The following is an 18,796-nucleotide window of genomic DNA, read 5'->3' on the forward strand; positions in this document are numbered from 1 at the left end:
GAAAGAAAGAAAGAAAGAAAGAAAGAAAAAGAAAGAAAGAAAAGTGTTCTCCTGTTGAATACCACATTTCTATACATCTTTGCATCATTCTGGTTACTGAAGTGTGCAGTAAACTCTAGGGCTAATAACTTGTTAATTCATACTAAGTGTGGAAATAAAGCATATAGCTTTATTCATGATAACTGTGTTTACCCTGGTTAGTGACAGTGTCGACTGCAACAGCTCCCAATAGACTGATTAAGAAACTTTTATATGAAATACAAATTTTCACTAGTCTTATTCATGTTTCCAACATAACACTCTTCTAAGGCAAGAACAGAAAAAAAGTACATGCAGAAAGCAGTATACAAATTGTGATCCATGGGAAAATACTTAGGACACCAGTAAGTCCTGGGTGCTCCAGAGAACTTTTTAATTTTAGCTATTTAGTGGTGAGACTTTTCCAACTTTTAATCATATTAGTTAAATGTTGACGCTTTGATGCTTTAGTTAACAGGTTTCTGGATAGAACCTCTGTTTTTACAATAACAGTTTAGTTGTGGGTACTGCTAATGCCCTGTAATGTAGTTAATTAAGAATGTCCAGCCTATCATATGCACCAACTTTATTTTTTTTTTTTCGTTGCTCGCTTGCTTAATTTTTTTTTTTTTTTAAATCCTGGCTGTGTAAACAGAAGAAAAATTAAGTTCCAAAAAAACACATTTATGTGAAGTTTCTTAATGCTTGTCCTCAAAAGTTCAGAAGATACACATACATATGATCCTGATAAACGGCTGTTGCTCTCAAATCTGTGTTGTACCTTATTGAAAATTCACTGAAATAATGAGAAAAAGAGAACCCAGAGATAAATCAGTGTTTGCAACCTGAAATTTATAGACCAATTTGAAGAACAATTGAATAGTTCTTGTGAGTTTCATTCCTGATAAGAGCAGAATAAGCAGAGAATGAATTCAGATGAATTGCTTCAAATTAATTAGAATTTTTCACATCTATAATAATAATAATATGAGTAGATATATTATAACATTTGGTCTATCAGAGAACAGTGATTATCACAAGACAAAAGAGAAACTGGCAGAAAAGGACACAACCAGTAAGTTATTTTCAAAGGTGATTAGAGAAGGGTTCATTTGCCCAATCGTGAGACAAACATTGGTGCCTGCATTTGTCATTTTTGGCTACCTTTTTCATTGCTGAAAAGAAATTGTCACCTCCAAATAGTGAGTTCACCAAAATAACTTGGATGCTTACATTAGGCTAACTTCTATTTCTTTCAATGTATTCTGATGAGATTCTAGGACATAATGACAGTAAGGCACTTCCCCAGATTGTTATAGAGTGCATGTTGGTATCAGATCCAAGAGGAGCATCAGTAATATACAGCTATCTAGAGCTTAACCATCAGCTCTGACAAACAGCCATCCTAAACACAATTTCATGTCACCTGAGACCTCCCTGATTTAGAAGCAGGAATACTACAATAGAAAGAGAAATAAACGAAAGTTTTTAAAAAGCAGTTCTCTAGAATATTTTGAAAAATAAGTAACAATTTCTTGTTAGATTGTGGAGCCACAGTGCAGTACCCAGGTTAATCAGATAGCAAACTGAAAAAGGCATTCAGTGGTTCAGCACTGGAGAGATGGGCAAAAGCTCAGAGAACATAAAATGGTTTTCCTGACAGTGAGCATTAAAATATGATCATGTTGGTGTTGAGCCAACTTGTGTTACTTGTCCATAAATTATAAGAGAAGAGACATGAAGATACAGTATGTGTCAGATAATTATCTCAGAGGACTGTCCCTAAAGAAAAGAATCATTTGCCTAACCACCCTCGCATTCTTGCTATAAACACTTTAGAAAGTGCATGACATAGTATTGAAGCAGTAAGTGTACTGTTCATCTAGCCATTGGATGGTTGCCTTTATCCTTGAGGACTTTTTCTTCTGAAATTTCTCAGAATGTAGTGTTTTATCTAGGGTTCTTCTGGAAAAGCTTTCTTCTAAAAGCAAGAAAGCATCAGTTTACACACTGGCTTACATAAGGTAGTGATATACCTTCACCTCTCTTTTTTCCTTTTCCACAGCTGTAATGAGGAAATTGGTAGTACTGTTGAGAAGGAAAAAAAAAAAAAAAAAAAAAAAAAAAAAAAAAAAAACTTTTTTCTATAGTAAGATATTGCTAAAACCACTTTTGAGCCAAACTAAGATGGCCAGACAAGAAAAAATAGAAACTTTTTAGGAACAGTCCTTCCTTAGCTTTAGAAAAACAATATATTTTGACTGAGTTAAAAGATTTTTCTGGTATAGATTGAGCTAACACTTCACAGAGAACATGCAGTGCTCCCTGCAGAGAAACTTTATGAACACTGAACTACCTACAATTATGCACCAATTTTCAGATGTTGTAGTAGAGTAACAGGTCCTGCTGAACCAAAAAAATGTGAAATACTTTAAATATAAATGAACTGTGTAGTCTGCTGAACAAGAATTAACTCTACAGATTTTCATGAAGATGACTGATGACACAGTTTCCCATCCTGTGCTCAAAAAACACATTCAATTCTCACTCTCATGTCTTTGGTGAAGGTTTGGATGAGTGAATATGAAAGCAGATCTGGGATCTCAGTAAGAAAAATGTTCAAGAAAAAAGTCTATTTTTAACCTAAAGTGCATTAACAGTTGATGATAGTGAAAAGGGAAGAGCGAGAGAAGAAAAGAGTATGTTGGAAGGAGAAAACTGTAGAACTGATGGTGTGAAACTCTGTGCTACTTAACATTCTGTTTCAATTTTCATCCTAATTTGAAGATGCTACCATTGATTTTCAATATGAAGCAACAATTCAATGCAAGCTTTGTTATGTAATGTGTTGTTCAGAGTTTTAATTATTTGGAAAGAAATTGTTTACACAAGAAATGGGATCTGAGATTTGGGCTTTGTTTTTTAATTATCTCCAGCTGTATTGGGTAAAAAAGAAAAGAAAAAGGGGGGAGGGGGGAGCAGAGAGGGAGAGAAGGGAGGGACTGTTTTAGAGGTTTCCTTGAGGAAGCTTCATAAGGTTACTACTTGCTTTTCTGTGGAGGCCCCTGCTTATTCCCATGAAAGATACAGTGAAGTCTATAGATGAAAACAAGATTACTGTGTAGAGATGGGTGAATTGCACGCAATCCTCTAATTACACCTCTATTGTACTCTATCTATGTCTGATTCCCAACTGAGAGAAAATGACAAGAAAATAAAGCAGAAGTCTATGGCTGTTCAAATCCAGAGACTACCAAACTCAGTAGCTGTTCTCATGATACTACTAAAAATATGAATTGTGTCTATTCCCTAGAGTTCCCAATGTCTAAAAGCAGTTGCCAATGTGATTTGTTTTGTTTCTGTTTCTGTAATCCCTCCAGCATGGCTGTGGAAATTTTGTGCGTGTGATACAGTCATACAATCGCACACACCTATATGTTTGTGGCAGTGGAGCCTTCAGCCCAGTGTGTGTGTATGTCAACAGGGGACGCAGGTCTGAGGTAAATCTCTTTTTATCTATTCATTTTGTGCTGGGTCTTACTAGAATTATGAAAACCTCACAAATTTAAAAATGGAAAGAGAGATTAACAAACCAACTATGTTTCTTCACCTGTGTAATACAGAAAAAGAACAAATATCCATGGTTTTCTGACAGTCCTGTTACCAGCAAACAGCAAAGCGATGGTCAAAAAACACACACAAATATGACATTTATCTAAAATTCTAGTTGTATCAAATGTTGGGCTAAATCTGATGTTACTTTTTATTTGTCGTTTTCTGGTGAATTCATTCCTACCTGTAGTTGGAATTGTCAAGAAATACTTGAAAGGAAATAGTTGTTTAGATAAAAAGTAAATCTTGCAGTCCAACAGCTTTTTTTATAATTCCCGGTTGATACTGATTCCTGGGAGAAGCACTTTTGTGGACTAAGTGTGCAGGTATGTGAGGGTTTGTTGAACTTCAGTTTAATATCCATTAGGTGCAAGACAAGTGTAGATAACTTTCATCTAACATGCAATTTTTGTCCCAGTAGATCCTGTCAGGATGAAACCAGTAAGTTTACTCCTCACTGAGAGATCTTTCAGGGTATAAATCTCATTTTCTGTAGGTAGCTCTCCATATTTTTTTTTCTATATTCAGTTTCACTCTTAATACACTTAAGTATATGAACTACCAGAAGTTTCATAAATATATTGTCCAGGTTTCATCGTTTGCAAGTGAAATGATTGTTTATGTGCAAATGTAATAGGTAATAAATTAAACAACCAGAAAGAGGGAAAAAAAAAAAAAGTACTTAACCAAGACCCAGCACCTCTGCAGCTTTTGGGTCAGATTCATGTCTGCAGGCACAAGGGTGTGCAGTATATTTTCCAGTAGAATGGGAAGCAGATGTGTTGGGAAGACAGATCAGAGAGTCCTACCTGGAGTTTTGCCATGTAAGGGCAGCTTTAAAAGCTGAGCTTGCTGTTAGGGAAGACACTGGGAAATTCATCACTGATTTCACTAGGAGTAGGATGGGAATTCTGGCCAGGACCCAGGTCTACTACAGAGTTTGCTGGTAGGTGATAAATCATTGTTTTTCCAGGTAGGTTTGCATGGAATTATCTCAGTGACTTTCGGTAGATCACCTGGCTCCAACCTCCTTGGCAGATGATGTAGTCTGAATCACTGCACCTTCATTCCTAATGGATTATCTGAGAATAGAGGTTCATAAGCCTGGATGTAAAAGTACAAGCAAGTAGAATGGGGTGAATAAATCCATCCTCCTAGATAATAGTCTGCAGTACCTTTGTTTTGAAACTGAGGTTTGCTTTCCTCAGTAACAGCACTAATCCAATTTATTTCTTGAAAAATTATTTAAAATGTGGAAAATATTTTATTAATTAATGCAAATTTATTTATCAGTTTAAGTAGCAGTGCTGCAGAGAACTTTGAATCTCTTTATGTGAGGAATTTTGTAAACAAGATTTCTATTGGGAAAAAAAATGCAAACAAACAACAACAAAAACCATCAACATCAAAAAACAAAGACATGAGATCTTCATGTGCATGAGCTCTCCATAATACAAGATGTTAAATTTTGTAAGTTAAAAATAAAGATACATGTCTTGGAAGAGGAGAATCGGCTTAATTTTGCCTGTCTGTATAGCTACATGCCTATGATCAATTGATTAAATAAACTGCTGTTTCAGACATCTGGAGTCTGTCAGACACTTAACTGTAGTCATCGCATGCTCAAAGCCCTTACTTGTACAGGCCAACAATAGCATAACAGTTTAAAATCAAGCATTTCCTTCTGAACCAATTGAATACATAAGTACATGCCTAGTTAATAGAGCAGAATAAGAAACTATGTAATGCTGATGGCACTAGAGAGAATTCATTTTTTTTCTCTGCTTTTATCATTTCACCTTGAATTTAGTACAGTTTTAAATGCACGGAAGGCTGTTTTTGCAGGTGTAAAACTGCTGTTTTAGAATGCACATCTGTTTTTCTCTAGAAGCTACAAAGACAGACACTAAGAGAAATATCCAATAATCATAAGAGCTAGGCCTGTTTTCCTCTTTTGTCTCCACATAATCCCATGGAAAAAGCGGTTTCATTGATGATGCAGAATGTTGCCTGTCCCCCTGAAACAGAGCTTAAATAATAATTAATTTTCTTGCTTGGCACTCTTGATACTTTGGTCTTTCATAATGACTGTCTTAGTCACTAAAATATATTTTAATGGCAAAGTAAATGCAAACAGAAGCAAATGTAATCACTATGTGAATTAATTATATACTAAAAAGTAGTTTAATATATATGAAAATCAAGTGCAGTCGTGGAGCTAGCTTAATAGTGCAATTATGGACATTTTGAATTGGTAAATAATGTTATAATGTAGTAAATAGAGATTAACATCAAGCTGCATATTAATCTAGAAGTAAACCAACAACAGAAAAAATCCAGCCAAAAATATATTAGAAACTTCATACCTACATTTTTAACATTGTTTTAGAGGGCTTATTACAGAAGTTATAGATAAGATCTCTTTGATTAAATTAGGAAAATAGAAGAGGGAAAAAGGAGACAGGAGATAAAGGATATGAAAACTTCCTGCTGTAGGTTAGCATATCAGGTTGGTAATCTTCAATCTGCTGTTGCCAGATGGCTGTACAATGATCTGTGTGGTTTCTCCATTATACTGAAATTTACGTTAATTGTTAAAGAGAATATAAGTAGTTTCTGCCCTCAGTAAAATACTTAATACATTGGCATCTGTATCATCGAAACCTTATTATTTTATTTTTTTTTTCAGCTAACTGATATATTTTAAGTTTGGTTGTTGATGTTGTTGTTTTTTACTTGAAATTTTATCTTTTAGAACTTTATTAAAGATTGTAAGATTGTTATAGGATTCTAGGAAGAAGTTGTTTGTTGTAGTATACAGTAACAGTAACACCAGTGGATGTGCTATGTGTCTGTGTCTCTGCTATTACTGACTGCAGTTATTAAGGAAGGGAGTCAGGCCCAAAAGTCCTTTCTTGCTTAGCGTACAATATTCTTCAGGGTTACTGGGACCTGGGAAGGGAAGAAGTGCAGCGAGATGTGAAAATCTTCTAAAGACTGTTCATATTCTTTAGAAGAAGTTCAAATCTTCTAAAGACTGTTCAAGCTGTAGTCCAGGTTTCTTTGACTTTGCCAAATATATTTCCTATTTATGAATCATATAAAATACAAACAAGATTCATTACCAAGATTCTTAAAGAACAAAAGAATCATAGATTTCAGGCTACAGCAATAGATATTAATAAATTGTGTCACCATGGAACTGGAGCTGTATACATAATCCAAGAGATGTCATTGAAGAAAATGTGTGATTTTCTGTGTGGTGTGTTTTTTTGTTTGTTTTCTGCTTGTTGTTGCTGTGTTTTTGTGTTTTTGGGTGTCTGATAACTCAGTAAAGAGTAAAAGATTTATACTATTACCAAATGACAGAATGATGGTTAACATAAGATAGTTGTATTTAATATATACTATTGTTCCAGTACTTTTATTCAAATGTTCTAGCCTGCTATAATTATCACCACAGATTTAGCAAATAAATGACAAATAACTTCCGAAATACAGAAATTCAGATATAATCTTCACAGCTATTATTGTAGACATCAGTTAACCTTTGAAAAGCGTAACTGAGCTAAGGAAAACATTATTTAGGTGTCTTGAGTTTATAACTTGAAAATAGCTTATCAATGAAAAAAAATCTAAAAATATGATGTGAATCTACATAGGAAACATAAATTGCTGATAGTACAAAAAAGTGCCCAGCAACCTTAAGCATTGTTAATGCTGGAAAAATCTCTTTACATCTGATGGTTTCTAAAATGAGATTAGGCGGAAACAGAGAGTGTTTCGCTACTGGAAGGAGGGCCAGGAGTCATGGAAAGAATACAGGGATGCTGTTCGTGTTTGTAGGGAGAAAGTTCGAGTGGCCAAAGCACAGCTAGAGATGAAGCTGGCTGTGTCTGTGAGAGAAAATAAAAAGGGTTTTTTTAGATATGTAAATGGAAAAAGGAGAACTAAAGAAAACATAGGGCCGCTCCTTGATAGGGAAGGTCTCCTCACAGACGATGACGTAGGCAAAGCAGAGACGCTTAACGCCTTCTTTGCCTCTGTCTTCAATGCCGATGATGGGCTTCGGGACCCAGGGTGCCCTGAGCTGGAGGACCGGGACGGTGGGGATGACAAACTCCCAACTGACCCTGAACGTGTGCGGGATTTGCTACTCCACCTGGATCCCTACAAGTCCATGGGTCCGGATGGGATTCATCCCCGGGTGCTGAAAGAGCTGGCGGATGTCATCGCGGAACCTCTATCAATTATTTTTCAACGATCCTGGGAATTTGGAGAGGTCCCAGTAGACTGGAAGCTGGCAAATGTTGTGCCAATTTTCAAGAAGGGTCAGAAAGAAGACCCTAGCAATTACAGGCCTGTCAGTCTCACGTCAGTGCCTGGTAAAATCATGGAGAAGTTGGTTCTCGGACTTATTGAGGCGCACCTGGGGGACAAAGCAGTCATTGGTCCCAGCCGGCATGGGTTTGTGAAGGGTAGGTCCTGCCTAACTAACCTGATTTCCTTTTATGATAAGATCACCCGTATGGTGGACCAAGGGAAACCAGCTGATGTGATTTTTTTGGACTTCAGCAAGGCTTTTGACACGGTTTCCCATAGGATCCTACTGGACAAAATGTCCACCATACAGCTAAATAAAAACATCATACGATGGGTGAGCAATTGGCTAACGGGCAGGGCCCAAAGGGTTATGGTAAATGGAGCTGCGTCAGGCTGGCGGGCGGTCACCAGTGGGGTCCCTCAAGGCTCCATTTTAGGGCCGGTACTTTTCAATATTTTTATAAATGATCTGGATGTAGGAATAGAGGGTATTTTGAGCAAGTTTGCTGATGACACCAAACTTGGAGGAGTTGTGGACTCAAATGAGGGCGTAAAGGCCTTGCAGAGGGATCTGGACAGGTTGGAGAGCTGGGCGATCACCAACCGCATGAAGTTCAATAAGAGCAAGTGCCGGGTCCTGCACCTGGGACGGGGAAACCCTGGCTGCATGTACAGACTGGGCGATGAGACGCTGGAGAGCAGCCTAGAAGAGAGGGATCTGGGGGTCGTGGTAGACAGCAAGTTGAATATGAGCCAGCAGTGTGCCCTGGCAGCCAGGAGGGCCAATCGTATCCTGGGGTGCATCAAGAACGGCATCGCTAGTAGGTCAAGGGAGGTGATTGTCCCGCTCTACTCTGCGCTGGTGCGGCCTCACCTCGAGTACTGTGTGCAGTTCTGGGCACCACAGTATAAAAAGGACATGAAACTGTTGGAGAGTGTCCAGAGGAGGGCTACGAAGATGGTGAAAGGCCTGGAGGGGAAGACGTACGAGGAACGGCTGAGGTCACTGGGCCTGTTCAGCCTGGAGAAGAGGAGGCTGAGGGGAGACCTCATCGCAGTCTACAACTTCCTCGTAAGGGGTTGTCAAGAGGCAGGAGACCTTTTCTCCATTAACACTAGTGACAGGACCCGCGGTAACGGGGTTAAGCTGAGGCAGGGGAAATTTAGGCTGGACGTCAGGAGGGGGTTCTTCACAGAGAGGGTGGTTGCACACTGGAACAGGCTCCCCAGGGAAGTGGTCACTGCACCGAGCCTGTCTGAATTTAAGAAGAGATTGGACTGTGCACTTAGTCACATGGTCTGAACTTTTGGGTAGACCTGTGCGGTGTCAAGAGTTGGACTTGATGATCCTTAAGGGTCCCTTCCAACTCAGGATATTCTATGATTCTATGATTCTATGATTCTATGAGAAGTGACATACAATTTTACATTGCAGGAACACATCTTCAAGATCGACTCCAAGTGTGAATCAGGGAAGGGACGCTGTTCTTTCAACCCAAATGTGAACACGGTGTCTGTTATGATCAGTAAGTAAAAGTACTCCAAGGTGCTGAGGTCTAAATCTGGATGATGTGGCATGGTGGGATGACTGAGATGACCCGGGCAAAGAATTCAGCCTCCAAAGATGAGTCCCTTGTGCCTATGCTGATGAGCAGAAAAGTTGTGCCCATTCTCATTACAAGGTTTACATTACATAAGGATGGATGTACAAATGCAATGCAGAAATAAATTGTTGAGAGGGGGAGAGAGAAAAACAGAAAACAAAAGATTGTCCCTTTTCCAGCTTGCACATATTTTCCCAGGGTCAGTTTCAACTTTCTATTACCCTGTCTAACATTTTATGTTTGAACAATTTCTGACCTTGTTCATCCTAGACAACTCGTATGTCTCATTTAATCATTTGTAATTCTCAGAACAGCCAGGGAAAAAAATAAAAAGTCTGAAGACTTTAGTTAGTTTGATTTTCATTTTTGCTGTCATCTCTGCTGTAGAGCCCACCAGCTATTGTGAGGCTCTTCATTCTTCAGTTGGCTTTCTACCCCCAAAATTTTGCAATTTTCTCCCATATGAGAAGCCAGTAAGTGAACAACTGACACACCTCAAATATTCTTGTGAATTGCTCATGGGTGTACTCAGCAACTGTGAGATATCCTATACACAAATAATTACTGCATTGCCTACGGACCACCTAAATGAAACTTCAATGGAGCATGGACTCTGTACAACTCAGGTCAAGGCTCACTGTGTATGGAAGAAAAAGTGGGTATAAAAGAGTACAGTCCATCCAATTTATACTGGGTGCTTTGCACTATTCAGGCAGTGTGAAGTACCTGTGAGAGGAGTCAGGAGATTAAGAAAGGATCAGGTCCCCATGGTCCCATTTTACTGCTGTTGCAGGGGAGCCCTGGCCCTGCCATTGGTACTTTCTACTTGGTTTGCCACCTTTCACATTTGCAACATGCTCACAGACCTCCAGTTCCACAACCTTAATTTTTCAATATGTGCCTGATCCTTGCTACATTTTGGGCTATTAATAGAAGTTACACAGATTTTTCAAGCCTTTTTTAGAAAAGACAACTTTGTGCACGCAAATACTGGATGTTTCACCCAAGGTTTAGGAAGGAACAACAAATGATGTTTGTGCCATTTGGCTTCCACTGAAATTAAAGGCTAATATAAACATACTGAGGCAGATATTTCCTTTTGGGATATATTGGATCTCCTAAACCTTAAAGAAAATATCATATAGTTTATCCTACATAGAATGTTCAGAGTATAAATTGATGATTTTTTTATTCCTTGTTACAAATATATTTAATACAAAAGGCAAGTAATTTCCTTCACTGAGCTATGAACTTAAAACCTTTAAAAGACAGAAAAATGCTACCTAGGTACCTTAGGTACCTCCCTGAACCTTGGCTGCACTTATATTTTTATATCCTCAGTGATCTATGTTCAGTGTTTACAGGCACTTGCTGTGTAAAGAAAATATATGTTCAAAGCCAGGATTAATCTACTGCAATTTATTGTTGGTTTGGCATTGTCAAGTGAATTTTTAATGTCATTAAGGAATAAAGATATTTTATAAATTCCTACTGTATTTTATGAAACCCTATTAAAGTACATTGTTTCTGAATTTCTGAATTACTGTATATACAGTATACTGGGTTTTTTGGTTGTTGGTTTGGTTTGGTTCTGTTTGGTTTAGTTTGCTTTGCTTTGCTTGTTTGCTTGTTTACAATAGATCTGTGGCAGCTTTGTTCATCCAAATAGAATTTACAGTTTCTTACTTGATCTCTCAGTTATGTGGCTGAAGAGACCTTCCCTAGGGTTTGAGTTATCTTTCATGACATAATTCATCTGCAAAGTTTAAATTATTCTGCGAAGGTCACATTCTTTTTCAAAACTGCCCCACAGACTGTTTTATTCTTGCTCTTGGAAATCCCTATTACTGCAAAGTTCAGTTACTTCTGAAGCTTCAAGCTTGAATGAATTTTGCCTCAATGTCCGTGCTGGAAAAGGGAAGATCTTGGAAGTCACAGTTTGAATTATGTGGAACTGAGCCTGTGTACTGGATTCTTCTTTGAGCATTCTTCTGAAGGAGGAATTCCTTCCCCTTGCTGCAAAAGATAGAAAATGCTGGCAGACTGGTTAAATTTTCCACAACAAAAGAACCATTTTTAAATATAGCTGCAATTTCTTTACAATTTTGGGTATTACCAGCCTGCTGCCATAACACAAAGAATACAGCAGGGAAACTGATTCACCCTTCAGAGGAAAGTGAAACTATAACAACAAATTTGAACTTGCTACAGTTTGCCATTGTACAAAGACACTTTTGCATCAAAGCAGTGGAAAAAGCACTTCGAAGAAGCCTGGCAAAACTGATGTGCCTGATGCAGGTCTCTCTCCACACCAATGTTCTGATATTCATAAAAGCAGGCATACCTCATCAATTCAGTTATTCCGACAATCACAAAGAGAAGTAGTGTGAACTACAGTGCAGACCTAGTGCTGTGTGGAATTTAAGAATTTAACCAAAAGAAAGTGAAGCTGGCCAATATCTGATACGTGATTAGCAAGTAGATGCTAGGAATGCTTAAGACATAACTAACAGTGTTGATTTGTAATAGGATTAAAATTTCACAGTGTAGTACTATTATTAATGTGTGTATGTGGAAATTCATAGGTCTGGATTTAACAGTTAGTGAGTACAATAAGCCCAATCTCCTTCAGACAATTTATTTCATAATAAACATAAAGCGTTGATGGTTTGAGGCCATGAGGTCAATATACAAATCAGCTATAAACCACTATAGTTCTAAGATCATTCTATCAATATATGGTCAGGAGTTAAATGCTTCACAAATATGCAGCAAATACATTTCTTAAATCCCATGTGTATAACTCCTGTCTTCACTGGGAGAGAGGAGAGCAGAAGAGTGGCTGCAATATCCGCTGGCTGCTCTGCAGGGAAGTAGTTTAGGCTCTAGCCAGCAATATAAAAATGAAATCTCCAGAGTTTTAATTCTCTCATGAGCCAATATTCTTCCATATTGATGCACACATGCGCGCGCGCGCGCACACACACACACACAGACACACAAGCATAAAAATAGCCTCAAGCGCTTCTGAACCTGTGACTCTTGCCAGTTTGACCACACTCTCTGGGTAGTCCAAGAATTCAGACAAAAACATCAATCAAAGGACCCAGCTGTACTGGAATGTATTCAGCCACCACTCCCACTCTGAGACTAGGGTTTATTTTAGCTACTGTTTTCTACTGTGGGGTTTCATTGTCATTAGTCAGTGGAAATTACTTGGTTATTCACAGAGGGGAAAATGATAGTATATGTAATTAGAAGTATAATTATACATATATATATATTTATGCACACACAAACACAGATATACATTCTGACTGATGGACAGTTTTCTGCTATTCACAGGGAGCAGAAGTTCATAGCTCTGCTAATGTAGGAACTTGCATGCCTAATTCTGTTCATGCATAATGACCCTATGTTTAGAACTGAGCACATAAAAGGGGACAACTGTTGCTCCATATTGCTCTGCATAAATTTCAATAATACAATTGTCTAGTCTCTGCAATACTGAAGTCAGCTTGAGGCTGCCTATGGCAGCCTCGACAATAGTGTTGGTCAGTATTGACAACAATCTATTAACTGCAGTAGATGATGTACCAGTTTACACCAGCAATAAGTCCAGCCCAGTCACTTTGTCTACTCCCATAACAAAACCCTTTTTTAAGTACTTATTTAAAAACATGAATGTGATGCTTTTTGATACCATTAGCCAGATTTTCCAGTGATCCTTAGCAATGAATATTTAGTAACTAAATTTTCTATCAAAGAAAGGTTCACCACATATGTGGTTCAGCTGTGGCATTAATTATGCAGTTCCCTACAGTCCTTGATCAAAATCTGATGATTGTGTCTCATTTTAGACTGTTTGTTCATAAATCAAGGAAAAGACCACTCTCATGACCTAATACTTATGAGTGTAGACTCCTGTGTAAATAAAAAGCTGATGAGGTTAAAATAAAAATAGGTTAGTAAATACATATTTTCCCAAAGCCACAACAATGCTTCCTCTCCATTTCAATTCGTTGCAGATGAAGAGCTTTTTTCAGGAATGTATATTGATTTCATGGGGACAGATGCAGCCATTTTTCGGAGCCTGACCAGGCGGAATGCAGTGCGAACAGACCAGCACAACTCCAAGTGGCTGAGTGGTAAGAGGCCTTTGTTTTACTAGGGCTTTTCATCTATTTCACAGAGATTTTGCTTTGTTTTATTTAAAAATAAAGCGCTTGTGTTTTAAAGAACTCTTCTCTGAATTTAACTTATGAAGTTGGACCATGAAGAAATATGTGTAAATACTGTAGACAATGCACATTCTAGATGACCCTCTGCAGGAGCCAGCTTCATGGGCCACCCTACCTGATGCCCTGTTTTGCATTATGGATAAACAAATTCTTGTTTTGTGTGTGAAAACCTTCAAACAGCAAGTTGTCAGAAAATCTGACTTCTAGGGATGTGCCTTCTTCAGTTCTAAATGCATAAGACTCTGACTTATATTAGAAAGTCTCCTGAGGTCTCCGTTCACTTTCCATAATATTTTAACATAGGAAATTCCCCAGAACAAGTGTTCTGCAGGTACTAACACCAATAGAAGTGTTTGACAAACAAAGCATAGCAATAAACTAGTGCACAGCCATGCATGTCATAATATGCATTTTAAAGGAGAATACTGGTAGTAACACTAGTGTGCTTTGTATTCTTAGGTATATATGTATTTCAGAAATCATATGCTTGCTATTACACGTTTCTATTATATTGTTTTCTCACTAGCTCTCCTTTGCAGTGTTTTCCATGTACTCTTGACTGTTTATCAGCTTCTGATATGAGCTCAAATGCCATTAAATATTTTTCTTAGCTTTCTTTCTTTTTTTTTTTTTACCTCAACGAGTCTTTCCTGAAGTCCCTGTGATAGCACACTGATTCTTCCCTCTTTGTCCTCCAAGTCTTTGAATTGCTGAAGAAAGCTAACACTCCTGATTCTGTATTTGAATTGCTTTTTTAGAAATTCACTGTGGGATAAAATGTGAGGCAGCAGAAACTTCAGGCTGCCAGCTTGAAACAATTTACCTAGTGATATATGATACATACAGACACAGGTTTAGAGCATATTTCTTAACCCAGCAGTACCTCTATATACCGTGTTTCCTTGAAACAGTCATTAACTGTCAAATCATTAACTACTTATACTGCTTATACTGATACATCTTTTGGTTTCATTTTTTTGGTATACTTTCATTGCAGAGCCTATTTTTGTGGATGCTCATGTTATCCCAGATGGCACTGACCCCAATGATGCCAAGATCTACTTCTTCTTCAAAGAGAGACTGACAGACAACAGTGGCAGCACCAAGCAAATTCACTCAATGATTGCAAGAATATGCCCAGTAAGAACTATTTTAATCACCATGTTGTGGGACAAGCTGCTAGTGAGACAAGACAAGTTAAATGACTATAGTTCATTAACATGATTGAAAAACCTCTGATTTATGTTCTAAAGTAATTCCTTGTTTTAGCTTCCACATTCATAATTGAAGTTATTAAACATGCAGCTAGGGTCTGAACTTGTTATGTATATCTGGTCAAATATAGAATGATAAGCAAAAACAGAGATTCGGGAATTTGTGTATTGCTTTAACTGGCTCAGAATGGTTACCAGTGTTGAGTTTCTAAACATGCTATCCTTGGCAACAATCAGATACACCCATTGCTTAGAAAAACTGAATTATAAAACAGCAGTCTTTCATACACACACACTCAAAATCTTCAAAACATGTTGGAAATACCAGAATCAAGCTTTCAAATGTGTTGATTTAACTTTCAGGTATTGCTTTCACTTATACAATGTCCATCCTTTCTGAGTTGTTTCATTGGTGTATGTGAGCCTAACTTTAAAAATGTGCATAAGAAAATTAAATTCAGGAGGTATGGCTACTCATGGGCCATAATTAATTTTCAACCACAGCACTCTTCATTGTCTCCATTTGCTTTTTCATATCTGTAATCAACTGTGTATGAAAAATGATTGAAGCAGTTATTAACATATCTGGTGAAACTGATTTGTAAATGAGAGAAAAATTATAAATGAACAGTTACTACTAGCCTTTTCATTCTTCCATTTGGAAAGGTTCGGGAAGATAATTGTGAGTGTTTGTTTATCCCCTGTCTTTAATCTGGATCTTCTTTAAAATTTGATGCTTTATGATGTTGTTGTGCATGGGCATGAGGGTGTGGTCAAGGTTGAGTTAATGTAGCTCTGGCAGTTTGATGAGGCATGTGATGTGTTTTATAATCTCTTGTTTTCTATATTTTTGTGAAGGTGCCCAGAGGCCTTTTTGGGTATTTTGCAAGAAGACATTTCACACTATTATAACTGTATTTGTTATTGTTACTGTTGTAATGAAGCCCAGATGATTTTTGAGAGGCCTCAGCCTGTTTAGACTTACACTGAAGTCAGTGGCAGAATCCCAAGGACAATGAAAACAAGTCTGAGCCAGTCATACTTGTATACTTGTATACCATCATATTCATATATCAACACATTTGAGACAGGCCACATATGTTAGTAAAATAGTGCCAAAGGAAACCCAGCAAAAGATCTCTTATAGGTCACCCAAAAAGTCTGATTACCAGCTATAGAAATAAGAAACAAGGAAGACAAACAAGCACAGCATTTCAAAATCACATTTGGCTAGCTTCTACATTACCTTTTTATCACTTCTCTTCAGTGACATTGTATTATGCCATTTGGAAGATGCTGCTCCTTTCTAAGGTGTTCACCAGCAGAATGAGGCAGGAGCTGTCACCTCTGCACTGCACAATCTGATTTAGCAATCACCATTTCCACTGTGTTTTGGAGAAAAATTGAGACATCCTTGAGTGAGCTGTAACCAAGCTAGCTCTGGACCAAGTTAGCAGGACTTGCAACAGTGCAAATCTAGCTAGCATCATTTCTGATTTTAGAGCATCCACCTTATGGGTTAGCATAGTTTATTAGATCACATGGAGCTATACTGCTCTCAGAACTAGAAGAAATATCCCTCCATCAGCCTATCAGATCTTTTAAAGGTAACATAGATGTCTCTCCTCACTAAGTGTCAGCGAGTGATACAGACATTTACAGTCTTTTCCAATCTTCCTTCTGCATACATGACTTCTGCACAAAATTTACTGCCCAACCATCCTGAGCTTTCTAGCCCAGCACAGAAAATCTGCGTAGAAAACTATCTCTTGTTTTTGGTTTTGGTTTTGTTTTTTTGGGGGGGTAGTTTTAACTATAATTTATTTTGGATATAACAGTATAAATGTCTAGATGATGGGATCAATTTAACCTGAGGAAAATGAGGGAAGACACAATAAAATGTTAGCTGTGTTGTATTATTTTTTTTCTAAAAATGATATTCCTTTTCAGAATGATACAGGTGGTCAGCGTAGTCTTGTGAACAAGTGGACAACATTCTTGAAAGCAAGACTCGTGTGCTCAGTAATGGATGAAGATGGAACAGAAACATACTTTGATGAATTAGGTATGGCAAGAAAATTCCTAAAAGGTTTCATCTAAATCCTGCACCCTGTGCATATTATTGAACATATTACAGAATTTCCTATGGCTCCTTAGTGAGGAGAGATGCCCAGTGTCAGGACAAGAGCAATGGGCACAAACTGGAGCACAAAAAGCCCTGTCTAAACATAAGGAAGCACTTCACTCTGTGGCTGCCAGAGCACTGGCACAGGTTGTCCAGAGAGGTTGTGGAGTCTCCCTCCTTGGAGATCTTCAAAAGCCATTTGGGCAGCCTGCTCTAAGTGTCCCTGCTTGAGCAGTGGGTTGGACCAGTTGGACTCCAGGGGGTCCAACCTGCCTTTTTGTAGTTGTATGATGTTGTGATTCTGTGAAGTCATTGACATTAAAATGTTGGCCATGTAGAAACCTCCAGCAAATTTCCCCTGACAATATTATGGTTGGAAATGAAAAATTTATTGTTAAAACTGTCTGGGTAATTATGATTATCTTTGAAATAAAGGTAATTGATCTTGATTATGTAAAAGAATCACATAAGAAAATAATTAATATTTGGAAAGGAACATGTAAGTGAAGTTCATCATTATTTTGCTTCTAGTTGGGATTATAACAGATTTTAAAACATATATCTCTTTGAAACTATTCATATGTGTAGCACACTGTCTTTTCATAATAGTTTCTCTTTTTGATCACTGGGCAGAGGTCTCAATTTGATAGTTCCAGATGATACTAGTAAGTGCTGCTACTGGCAGCAGCAATAACACTATGAATAAATATAATTCAAGAACTTTTCAGTTCAACATATAAAACACTGTAAATATTCAGTGAATAGTCTATACAGTAGTTACAAGAGCTTTCCTTTCAATGAGGAATTAATAGGTACATATTTTGATACTTAAGTGCCTAACAACATTATTGGAAAGTTTCAAATTTGATGTTGTCCATAGCTGTGATCTACAAAGACATAGTTCTAAATTCAGGTATGAGTATAAATATAATATAAATAGCTAATTCCTCTTTGTCCCCAACCCCCACTCCCCCTTCTACACATGTTGCATATGATTTTTACCTTCTTTCCATTGTAATCTCTCTCCTTTGGCATTATTCCTCATTTTCATAATAACGAACAGGGTACAGAGTCTTTCTTGCTTGGTATCTTTACAAATGCTTAGTGTACTTTTCTGGTTCAGGGTTACAATGGAGTATGATAGGAGCAGATCCTAAATTTCTACAACTGTGCGAGGTGCTTTGAGGACTAGCTTTCAGGATTTCTCAGTGCTTAACATCTAACCACTAATCTTTCAGAGATGTAATTTATTAGCTTAATCCTCTTCAACAAGCAGCAGGAGAATGGCTTTTATTTTTTTGCATGACAAAATGCAGGATCGTACAAAATACAAGATAATATTCTCAGTGTGAGTTTCCAGCACAATCCTGTGGCAGAGAGGAAGAATACAACCACAGCTGGAAATGCAGAAAACTCTGAGAGCAATGCAGTGCATTCTTCTGTTTTCGTGTATAATGCAGAAGAGTATAACATTGCGAGTCCTGCATGGTGAAGTCTTGCTTTTGATATATTTGAAAGAATGTTTAAAAAATTCAGACGGCTAATGAAGGAGACAAGCTAAATGGCAAGCTAAAGAAAGTATTTTCTTTTAAAAAGCTTATTTTTTGTACGATGTAAGGTAAATTTAAGAAGTGACTTGATTATAGTCAGTTAGTTAAG

At 37.6% G+C, this 18,796-nt stretch overlaps 1 protein-coding gene across 1 annotated transcript in view; it reads left to right on the top strand.

Moving 5' to 3' along the window:
- The window catches only part of SEMA3C (semaphorin 3C), a 124,587-nt gene that overhangs the window by 71,481 nt on the left and 34,310 nt on the right, over positions 1-18,796 (top strand). The window contains exons 5-9 of the mRNA XM_035342413.1: positions 3,399-3,518; positions 9,389-9,479; positions 13,586-13,705; positions 14,796-14,938; positions 16,963-17,077. Of these exons, the coding sequence (XP_035198304.1) occupies positions 3,399-3,518; positions 9,389-9,479; positions 13,586-13,705; positions 14,796-14,938; positions 16,963-17,077 (589 nt within the window). The remainder of the gene's footprint in view (positions 1-3,398; positions 3,519-9,388; positions 9,480-13,585; positions 13,706-14,795; positions 14,939-16,962; positions 17,078-18,796) is intronic.

Source organism: Oxyura jamaicensis, chromosome 1, assembly GCF_011077185.1.
Source record: "Oxyura jamaicensis isolate SHBP4307 breed ruddy duck chromosome 1, BPBGC_Ojam_1.0, whole genome shotgun sequence".
In the NCBI taxonomy this organism is placed as follows: Eukaryota; Metazoa; Chordata; class Aves; order Anseriformes; family Anatidae; genus Oxyura; species Oxyura jamaicensis.